At 49.5% G+C, this 11,164-nt stretch overlaps 1 protein-coding gene across 2 annotated transcripts in view; it reads right to left on the reverse strand.

Moving 5' to 3' along the window:
- PFKFB3 (6-phosphofructo-2-kinase/fructose-2,6-biphosphatase 3) overlaps positions 1-8,973 on the reverse strand; it is a 13,904-nt gene extending 4,931 nt beyond the window's left edge. For both annotated transcript variants that reach the window (XM_009695703.1, XM_009695704.1), the window contains exons 1-12: positions 8,854-8,973; positions 8,439-8,535; positions 7,842-7,908; positions 7,613-7,687; positions 7,244-7,300; positions 5,266-5,390; positions 4,270-4,477; positions 3,266-3,412; positions 2,783-2,887; positions 1,651-1,780; positions 1,383-1,445; positions 1,148-1,212 (exon numbers count right to left, since the gene is read on the reverse strand). In XM_009695703.1, coding sequence (XP_009694005.1) covers positions 1,148-1,212; positions 1,383-1,445; positions 1,651-1,780; positions 2,783-2,887; positions 3,266-3,412; positions 4,270-4,477; positions 5,266-5,390; positions 7,244-7,300; positions 7,613-7,687; positions 7,842-7,908; positions 8,439-8,535; positions 8,854-8,938 — 1,224 coding nt within the window. In that variant the 5' untranslated portion in view covers positions 8,939-8,973. The remainder of the gene's footprint in view (positions 1-1,147; positions 1,213-1,382; positions 1,446-1,650; positions 1,781-2,782; positions 2,888-3,265; positions 3,413-4,269; positions 4,478-5,265; positions 5,391-7,243; positions 7,301-7,612; positions 7,688-7,841; positions 7,909-8,438; positions 8,536-8,853) is intronic.
- Positions 8,974-11,164: the final 2,191 nt, after the last annotated feature.

Genomic DNA, 11,164 nt, shown 5'->3' on the forward strand with positions numbered 1-11,164 from the left:
CTTTGCATGACAGAGAGAGGTGCACATCGGTCTCCTCCTCGAAGCCGGTCCCTCCGACCCAGGGAGGGGTGTGAAAGCAAGAAGAGGGAAAAGGAGCCAGCCCGGGCTGATAAGGAAGATTTGGGGAGTGGGGGCAGAGCAGCCAGCGAAGGTGGACATCGCGCCAAGCTCCAACTCAAGCGAGGTGGGATGGAGGGGCAGCACCCGCGCAGAGGGACCCGAGAGCTTCGCACGTGTCTTGCTCCATCCTACCCACAGCCCCCAGCCCTCCTGCCATCCCCGGCGAGGAGGGCACTGAGTGCCCCCATGGCAGGGGGGAAGGACCAGTTTCCCCCCACTACAGCCATGGGGAGGGAGAGGTGGCTCAGATGCTGCCACCTGCCAAGGTCATGAAGCGAAGGAAAGGAGATGTGGGCCAAAAAAGGACAGCTCCAACCGTCCAGCATCCACTTGGGCTCCATCACTGTTAAGTGCAAGTTGGAAAGGTCCGAGCGGTTGGGACACAGGCACCGCCAGCGTCCCTGGGGTCCCCCTTGGGTGGTTGCCCAGCCCCAACATGGAGCTGGCATCCCCCTGCTCTGGGCTCTGAGCTCTCAGTGGAGCACATGGCAGATGGACCTGACCTTACAGGAGCTGTTTCCTCCCCACAGCATCCACAGCCCAGCATCGCCATCCCTCACCCTACAGAACGGCACTCTGGTAGTCCCACAGAACCATGGGCACATCACGAAACCAAACTCAAAGGCAGGAGATGTTGGGCAAGGCATTGAGCCTGGGCTCTGCCAGCCAGCTGGGAGACCTGGGAGAAGTCACCTTCTCCATCTGTGGCTCCGCTCCCCACTTGGGCAAGTGGATGACTGCACACACAGTCAAAGACCAGGGAGGAGCCTTCCCTGGGCCAGCTTTAATCCGGGCAAACACATTGGGAAGCAGGCACATGCAACAGTCCTTTTCCCTTGGAAAACCCTCGACCGGCCACATCTCTGCAGAGCAAGAACCCATCTGATGCTCCAGTCCTCCAGCAGTGCTTCTGAGCATCCAGCTGAGCAATCTCCCCATGCCCACCCCGGGCATTCTCGTTGCCGGCTGACCATGGGGGAAAGGAGGGGGACACCACGGGATGGCTCTGAGGAAAAGCAACACTCACCTCTGGCCGTTCCCTGTGGGTGTTGACGGCTTCAATGTTCAGCGAGATGGACTCTACCCGGCAGCCTGCAGAAGGGAGCACAAGGAGACAGACAGGTCATCAGCAAACCCAACAGGCACAGGATATTACGAAGTGCTCCACCCCAGACCTCTGCTCTTCTCCCAGAGGCAGCTTGGATTCAGGAGAAGGTCCAAGTTGAACCCCTTGGCGTGTTTAGTAGAAAAGCCCCACTTACCATAGGCCACCGGGGTAAGCTTCAACACTGTGTGAAGGGGACATTTCAGGTAGGGCATTTCATCTGCAAAGAAAGCAAAGCAGGAGGGTTATCCCATCCCCTGTCCAAACGCAGATTTCAACATCTTCATCAACAGCTAAGGCCACACCAAAGAGATGCAGGCTCCAGGCCCTTCAGGGACCTGAACACATCTCTCATCTCTGCAGAGCTCCGTCTATCATCCCTCCTCCAGCAGGATCAGTCCTCTTCCCAGGGACAGGGAGCTCACCTGCACTCTTGTCCAGAAAATATGCCAGGAGACAGCGCATGACAGCCTGGTGACAGATCACAAGGACGTTCTCTTGTCTCTCCAGCTCCATGATGACCGGCTCTAGGCGCTGTACCAGATCTTGGTAAGACTGAGACAGAAGAAGGAAAGGGAGATATGGCATAGAATCAAGCAAACGAGCACCTCACAAGAAACAATGGTCTTTGTCTTGGTACATCTATTGATTTCATGCCTCTGACTAAATCAACATCATTACTGCTAGAAATGAGCAAAGTTCAACAAATCCTTATCTTCAGGCTACTCTAGAACATGGCTACTTCTTCTGGTAAGAGGAGAAAGAGGACATTTACATCTCAGCTACAGTGCTGGAGAGTTTATTAACGTAAGCAACAACTGCACAGGGGCTTTGAACATAGTGTCTCTCTATCACCTTGAAATTTAATTTTCTACAGGATTTCTAAGATCTGAAAAGTCTGGAGCAACTTGAAAATCTCCAGGGTTTTGAAGGGCTTCATAAAGAACTACAACAAGCAGTCAGAAGGAACCCCAGACACCCAGAGTCAGTGTCGGACATCCCCAAATATTCTCATGTTAGGCACACTGTCATAAGGATGTCTCCAAAGATTTTTCCCAAATGGATGACTTAATTTGGGGATAAAAAGCCCAATTCACAACCTAAAGTATCATCCAGAACTGACGTCAATTCCCACCTCATTGTGTCACACCCAGAAAGCAGATTGCCAGGAACAGAGATATCAACATCAACCCTTAGGGAATGATACTAAAAGCAGAGGTAGAAATTATTTCTTTGGAAATGAAAGGAAATTGGGGCAGCAGAACACTTTGAGTGGATGTAATGCAGGAGGTTGGACTAGAAACCTCCAGAGCCCCCTTCCTACTAATTTGCTATAAAGTCAGTGGGACTGTTAAGTGATACGTTTCTTAACGAGATCTTCACATACCACGATTTCACAAGAGCTCAATGCAAAAGGTAAATATGAGCCCTGAGCTTTCTTGATTCGAGTTTCTTGGAGCACTTGCTGCTCCCCTGCTCTGAGTGTAGAGGACAGCATGAAGACCAGAAGGCCATGTTTAAAGAGTCACATCTCTGAAGGTCTTCTTGCAGACCTACCTCCCCAGAAGGATAGCGATAGTAATATTTATCCTGATCACGTAAAGCAAATTCCTCTGGATGCTGCTCTCTGATTTCTTCATATGTCATTTCTTCACACACACCCTGCCAGAAGAGGACATCCATGAGGTCACTGGACATGCTCAAGTCAAAAAGCATCAGCACACCCAACGTACAAAACCTTCTCCAATGCAACTGTGCAACCCTCTGAGTGGTCAGCTACGGAGCAGCGCCAAACAAAAAATCATTTTAATCTGCTCATTCAAGCCAATATCTTGAAGCATCTGCAGCTTCTGAAGCTAAGATCAGAAGCCAAGTTGTGAGTACCGCAGCAGAAGTACCACCCTTTCCCACAAAAGGAAAACCTCTCCACAAAAGGTGAGATTTAGGCAAAAGTGAAAAGGTCGGTGCTATCGCCCACCCTCTCTGCCAAGCAGCAACCAGCATGATCCAGCTGTTCCTACTGCAATCAAAGATACTTACAGCATCGATTTCATTGAGTGCCTTCCACTGCTCGTAGGGCAGTTGGAGAGCTTCTGCTGTTTGGATTGTCCTCTTTAGTTGGCTGGTCCAGACTTTGAGGTCCTTCAGGTTCTGCTCCTCAACAAACTTGTTCAGTGCCAATGCAAACTGTGGGACATAAAAAAAAAAGAGGTTGATTCCCGATCCACAGCTTCCCAATCGGCCTTCTTCCCTGCTTCTCAGTAACCGTTGCCTTCTCCAGGACCTTTTTTGCCTTCCAAAGGCAGACATATTAGCGTTCTGCTCTGAGGTGAAGAGCAGCCACACATGCATTGATCCTCAAAAGTTGTGAGGGGTATGAGAACAGAGATAAAGCAGAGCAGAAAGTGGCAACCTAACGTCATCAAGGAACAACATCAGCATCCAAGAAATAGTACCACAGCCTGGACTCTCCTACAATGCTATGGAAGATCCCATGCCACCCTTAACCCACAGCGCTGCTTATTCGTCATAGAGCTAAACTGATGTATCCTGTAGTCCTTGTTAATAGTCACACCTCAAATGACTCCATTTGGACCTCAAAATGGTCTGGCAAGCCAAAATAGCTATTAACCCTTCCTGAGGCAGTGGGCTTGATTGTGTCTTTGAAGAATCAAGTAGTGAGCAATCTGAAAGTACCCTCAGAGTTGGCTATCCCTGCTGAAGTGTGGCAGTAGTCCTTCTACATCCTGCCCTGCCTGCGCAAGGTCTGACCCAACTCGACGAAGATACTCATACCCTTCTCTTCTAGGGATTTCTGCAGCCCAGCCTCTGTTAACCCCTGACTACATGCAAGCCTGCGTGCAACACTGAAGGCTGGAAAGTCTTGTTTTGAGGCCATGCCCGAGCCTAAATTTAACCAACCCTATAGATGGAGCCTCTGAGCACCCCAGCTGTTGTCAAATATACACTTAACCCAATGCATGGCATCTATTACAGCCAAATCACTCCTAGAAGCCATAGGGGAATATTCCTTTCTCCCTCACCTTCTTGCCCCTGTTGGAGAGGCCCGAGTCACCTCCAATCTTCCCCTTGAGGTTGAACTCGCTTTCGCCATGCCGACAGAGATAAATGGTGCGGGGCTGGACATGGATGTTCATCAGGTAGTAAACGATCCTGCTCTGGATGTGATCCTGAACCCTGTTGACCAGGAACCGCCGGCCAACGTCGATGACTTTGATGAGAGAAAGCTCCCTAGGGAAAGCACAGCAAGGATGAGGGGGGTGCCAGTGGGGAAAGCAGAAAGAAAGAAACATCATCCTTGACTAAGAGCCTTGTGAGGTATCTCAGTCAACATAATCACCCAGCTAAAAGGATTTCCTGCAGGCTATTTTCAACAGGAAGCCAACAGGTACCTGCGATTCGTGGAGAGCTAAGTAACACCAGTGTAATCGCCGTTCCTCCTTGCAGCAGTAAAGAGGATTAAACAGGACTAGCAGGGAGCATGTTCCTCCCCAGGACGGGGCTCAGTAGGACCAAGATAATCCACGCAGGGCACATGGACATATTTGTGAGCAGTGGAAGGGCTGGGAAGTGCCTGCACGGACTTGTGGGACAGCAAAGGTCTTCCCAGGGCACACAACTAGGCGGAAACCACAGGGCTTGCTCAACTTTGTGGTTTGAGCCTGTCCAAGTAGTCCCTTCCTTTAACTGGCACAATGACAAAAGCATCTCAGAAACACTCAAATTCAAGTGCTTTTCCAAACTCTTTGTATTTAGACTTGCAGAACGAGGTTGAAACCAGCCTATGTGAGCCCAGAAGAGCCTGGGAAGGTTTCAGTGCCCGACTCCCTGGCACTGGGCTGGGGCAAAACAGCATTTTCAAGGAAGAAGCCTGAATTCACGGTGAGGCCTGGCCATACATTATTCTAGCGTACTCATGTATTTGAAGACAAAGTGAAATACAGCTCCATACTTCATTACTCTTCTCCTGGGGGAAGAAAGGCATTCAAGCCGGTTCAGAAATCAGCAAAGTCTCTTACCGGTCATAGTCATCAGGGTCCAGCGGCTGGTAGCTGGCTTGGTAACAGTTGATCCTCTTCATGAAGTCCTCCATGGCATCAGTTGAATTACAGTCCCGGTAATCAGGGCTGGACAATTTTACTTCCTGCAACAGGGGAAAACACATGCCGCAAGGAGAGGTTAGGAAGCTTTCCAAGCCAGACCATGCTAATCTTCAAAACAAGGAGATGTTAGGAAGTTTTCCAAGCCAGACCATGCTAATCTTCAAATTTCAAAGTCCTGCCAAGATCCAGCTATCAGCTGAACCATTTTATAGTCATCGCTTGTCATAGGACAGAAAAGAACCAAAAAGACCCAAAACTAAGCACAAGGTGAAAAAATCTGGTATAAACCATTGCATGACTGGTATAGATGTGTATCAGTCCACTCCCGTTCTCCCAAGAGTTAGGGTAGCACCTCACCACCCAACGCAGCGGGAAAACTGACCTTTCTGATGGTTAAAGAAAAGCACCAGGTCTAAGCAAGTGCACGCACTTCGAGAAGATGCTTATCCTAGGCCTTTTGAGTGAATAAAGCTGCCAGGAGTAAGAGATCAACCTGGCTGTCCACCATGTGAGACAGCAGGCTAACAACGTTCAGCCCCTTTCTGTGCATTATCTGCTACAAGCTTCTGGGCTGAAAGATGCTAGAAATGGGCAATGTGAATATCCAGAACTGTCACAGACTAAGTTCTGCCTGACCTATTCTAACAGGCTATTTCTCCTGAAGACTGGGGTTTGAGCAGCAGCATTACACATTAGTAACTTCACAAGCAATCCTGAAACCAAAACAGGATAACACAACTGAGCGACACGCGTGGCAGTGCCCCAGGACCACAGTCTATTTTCCGCACTGATCCCAGCATCAAGACCAGCATTCATCTGCAGCGTCCCATGGATCAAAAACCTACGCTCGGCTAGTAGTTCATTTTCTCCCCTTTCAAACCTTAGTTTCCAAAGAAAGAGATTAAATCCTCCAAAAAAAAAAAAAATCCAGCTTCAGAGTGTTGCAAAGAAAAAAAAAGGAGGAAGAAAAAAAAGGAGCAAACCGAGCATTTTATTAGCATCATGGAAAAGGCTGTGTGCAACCTCCCAAGAAGCTGGTCACTGGCCATGGGACACCAGTTCCCAACAGAAGCAAAAGCCATCCTCTAGCCCCCACCCCAGCACCTTTTGTGGAGCCCATCCTGCGGACAGAACAAAACCCTTTTTCCAGACTTTGGGTATCCTGCAACACATTCCCAGACACCATAAAACAGCTCGCAAAGTTCAGATGTACAACTGGAGATAAGGCTGGAGCAGAGACCAGTGGAGGAAAGGACACTTTCATTGAAGTTAATCATGCCTAGGTAGACCAAGTAGTGTCTACCTGTGCTAGCCGAGCCTAACAGGCAAAGAAGTTCTTCTGCTGGTGGGAAATCAAAGATCCAGCAGCTCCCAAAGGAGCCAGGAAGCAATGTTTTATGCTGCTCTCCCAACCAAGACTTCAGCTAGTGGCAAGAAACCTCTAAGCTGAACTGCTATTCTTCTCAAAGCAGACCCCAACAGATTTTGGGAAGCTGCATGTGGCTGAAGACACCAAGTCTGGCTGCTCTCCTGTGGGATCTAAACCCCTAACGACATCCTTCACTTCCAAAAAGTGGGACTTTGAAGTCACCAAAGTATCCTGAATACATTTCTCTCCTTGATAACAAGTTAGACGTTGACGGAAATGCAGAGAGCACGGAAGGGAACTGGGGAAAGGTTACAATGATTTTTACTTTCATTACTTCCAGGCGGCCCTGGATCCTGGGAGACAAAGGGTCCGTTCTCATCCCAGGACAAATAAATAGATCATAAAAAGATAAAAACCTCTTAATCCTCAAGCAACTCTGGCAAGATGTTCAGATAAGAAACCAGCTGGGCACAGGTGGGAAATCCTACACAAGGGAAAACAAAAGCAAGACACTTCCACACTTACCATAACGTTGGTGGCAACTACTGTGGGATCATTGCAGACAGATTCAATGAAGAACACCTGTGAAGCAAAGCAAAGCTCAACTGAAAGCCACCAATAAGAGGTTTGTAACATTCAACCAGCTCCTTGCTCAACCCAACCTCCTCCCTGCTTGACCAGAGCGCTCTCCCTCTGCCCCACTCCCATCCTTTCCTTCTCCATGGGCTCAGTACTGAGAATGTGGGAAGAGTTTCACATTTTTAATCAAATCCAGCAGGGAAATTTCCCTTACACAGAAGCATTGTGAAGACAATATGTTAACAAAAGAAGATAATGCCAACGGCACACTAACGTGGACTAATGCAATACAGGCAACAGCTCGATGGTACCAACCTTGAACCCATTTTCTTTGGCAAAGTTTAGGATCATCCCTCTCCTCTCTCGCGTGGTATTGGTGGCATCAAAAACCTTTAAAAGCAAGGATTTCAATTAGCATCAAGAGTGCCCGGTTTCCCACTGAGCTCTTCCTCAGAGAAGGAACTGCAGAGCAAAGCGCACAGGGCACAGCACCTTCGGGACCAGGACTGCTGCCAAACCCCGTGGAACACGTCTCTGAGCTTACCGCAATCTGGCCAGCCTCCTCGGTCAGGTACAGCTTGACATCCCTCAAGGCAGCCAGGGCACACTGCCTGCAAAAGAGGTGAAAGACGTGTGGTCCTGATGTCCTCAGAGATGCTTGCAGCAGCCAGTGCAGAGACCTCCACAAAGGAAGGCAGACTTTGCGGTTCCTCCTCCTCACCTCCCCCCTTGCTCCCAGAGATATTTAGGAAAGACACCCTCGGTCTGCCAAAAACACAAGAGCCATGCGGGCCAAGCCGTGTGCTGGTCTTCACAGCAGAGGCAATGGTAGATGAAGAAGCAAAGGCCAAACCTCATGGCAGACCCCATACTCTACATCGCTGAGCCTGAAGATGAATTTAGGGTACCGCTGATGGAGGATGCACTGGTGACCATGAAGCTACCAAGCCTGTACAGCTTCAGTTTTCAGCTCTTGGCACCCAAGTCAGGCCGTCCTTGGGCAGGCAGGGAAAATTCAAGCTACAGCCCAGTTTTTCTCTTCATCACCCTCCAAACAAGCTGGGTAACTACGCTGCCAGCCATTGGCTTCACCACCCATTTGGAACGCGAGCGTGAGCATGGACACGGTGCCCACACTTACCTCCTGACTTTCATGGCCTCCTCGTTGTCGGGGCGGAAGAAGTCATAGGAGCTGTAATGCTTCACCGCCTCGCGACGATACTCCCCGACGTTAAAAACTGTATGGGAAAGGCAAAGACCATCAAAACCAGGAGCAGGCATCAGCACAGCTCGACTCAGCTGTGCAGTTTCTGCAGATAACATTTTCTAGCAATGGCCCAAGAGGTGACATTCTTAGAGCAAAAGGCTCAGGGACATTCCTTGGTCTTCAAAGTGAAGGAGAACCTGGGCTGCAGCAGAAGCGATGGAAGGACATGGATATGTGGCCCATGGGATCTCGGAAAGATCCTCCACTACCTCCCAAGGCACTGAGCTCCTAGAGCAACTCCTGAGGACCACACCTCATGCTTTCCCCAGGCAGCCAGTGAAAGCCTCACCTTTTGTTGGAACACCAATCCAGTTGAGGTAGCGGGTCAGCTTCTTGGAGATGTAGGTCTTCCCGCGGGCTGGGAGGCCAACCATCACTATCACAGTGGGGGAATTGGCAAGCTGCGGCCCACAGGCTACAGGGAGGAGGAGAAAGAACAACATGAGCAGCAGTTAATCCTCCAGTTCATCCTGCATCAACCCTACAAGGCACTTGCTCTTGACCCAGCCTTCCCCTAAGTCCTTCAGCAGCTATAGGAAACCCAAAACCTCTGCTCCTCGTGCACCATCATCTCTGCAGCACCTCCTGCGCACTCCTCTCATGAGACGGGATAACCAAAACCTTGAGCAGGCAAATCCACGGACTCATTTTTGCAATGAGGTCTGCTGAATGAGCGTATGTCAGAGCAAGGGGCATGGTGGGTGGCTCCATGGCCACCCACCAGTGTGGCACAACTGCCCCAGCTAAACCACACTGACCCAAATTCATGCTGCCACACAAACCAGGGGACAGAAGTCACAGCCTGACAGCCCCACACCAAGGAGAACATCCTGATGGTTGCAAAGCGAGCAAGAAACCAGTAGCTGCCCCAGGCTCCCTGTAGAACCTCTGTGCCTCAGTTTCCCCATTTGAACAGAAAATAATAAATAAATATCAAGGCAACCACAATCTCCCATTCCTGTGTTTTGGGCAATTCTGTAAAAAGCTAGAGGATGGCCAAGGACTTCGGTCAAGCCCCTGCAGCAGTGCGCTTCAGGCATGGCTGCTGTGCTGAAATACCAGGTCTGCACCAAAATCTTCACCCACAGAGAGCACCTTCCAAAAAAAGTTTTGCTAGCTTTTTAGCTGATACACATAAAAATGCAACCTGTTTTTTCTGAAGACAAGCAGGGCACGAGGACTACAGAACCACCAGCGTTTAAAAGCAGATATATCAAGTGACTTATCCCTTTTTCCTCATAAACCTCTTTTAAGCTGGATTTTTTCTGTTGTAAAAAGGGTCCATGTCAAACAGCTGGAAGTAAATCCAGAGGCATCACTTAGTGATGACTTGGCAGGTAAAGAAAAACTCCTTTCCAGTTTGTCCAAATGGCTTCACCAAAATGCAGACAAATCAGCTGCCGGGCTGCCCAGGTGAATCACTTCTCCCTCCATAAATCCTTTATAAAGTAAATTCCTGGTTCAGTTTGGGGGAAATTGCTAAGGTTACAGGACTGGGAATGTAATTTGGATATTTTTTTTAATCCTCCACAGCCCCATCTCAGCACCACAGGATGCATCTGGACCGCATGCCCCACGGACCATGTAACGTGGCAGCATCCCTGCTCCTCCCCAGGGTTTGCCCTGCAGAATTGCTTCTCACATGGTTCTGCACACATGAAAGGCCAAGGCACACAGCCAAGCGCTTTAAATATGGGAAAGGAAGATTTTAACGATGCCTAATGGAATTTGGATTAGCCAGCCGCCTTTCATGCCGCCCGGCATGAGATGCCAAGAGCCCTCCCAGCAAAGGCAGGAGAGGCAAGACCCTCCGGGGGATTTCTCACCCACCCTTCAATCCACCGGTGAGCCCAGAGACCTCATGGGAAAGGAATGCAGGGAGCGAGTGGCTGGTGGCAGAGCCATAAAAACGCAGTTTAATTACGGTCTAGGCAGAGAGCTCTGCCTTCATGTCCCACCTGCCCACAGGTGGGACCAGGCGGCAGAGTGATTTGGGGATGCGAGGGGCTGCCCGGTGGATGGAGATGGGGTGGTGGGTTGGGGGAGGTTTTTCTCAGTGGAGATCTGGGAAGGGCAAACAAACCAAGAGGGATCCAGAGAGCATGCAAAGCACGTGGGATTTCCTTCCCTTGCCAAGAAAAAAAAAAAAATCCAACAGCTAAAGAAACCAAATTAAGAAAGAGTTACGGTGCTGGTACCCAGAAGGGCAGAGAAGAGCCACCCATCATCTGCTTGGCTGTCTTGCCAAAGCAGACCCAGCAGGCGAGAGATGAGAAAACTATCTAAAAGAGATTTTTTTTTTTTTTTTTAAATATTTCACATTCCTCAGGCTGGAGCTGCCCTCACACTCACTCCCTTTGTGTGACCTGCATCCCTGGTGCCGCGTTTCAAAAGCCCAAGCCAGCTCCCACTGATTTCAGCAGCAAGCGCTGATTTTGCGTGCTGGGCTAACAAGGCAGCTGTGCAACATATCCAGAAAAAAAAAAAATTATTTTTTTTTTCCCTCTCTGACAGTCTCACAACCTTAACCAACCTATGGGCACAAGTCTTTTTTTTTTTTGCACAAAAAAGAACTGTTTATTAGATAAAGGGAGGAGAGA

Source organism: Cariama cristata, unplaced genomic scaffold, assembly GCF_000690535.1.
Source record: "Cariama cristata isolate BGI_N322 unplaced genomic scaffold, ASM69053v1 scaffold21072, whole genome shotgun sequence".
Lineage (NCBI taxonomy): Eukaryota > Metazoa > Chordata > Aves > Cariamiformes > Cariamidae > Cariama > Cariama cristata.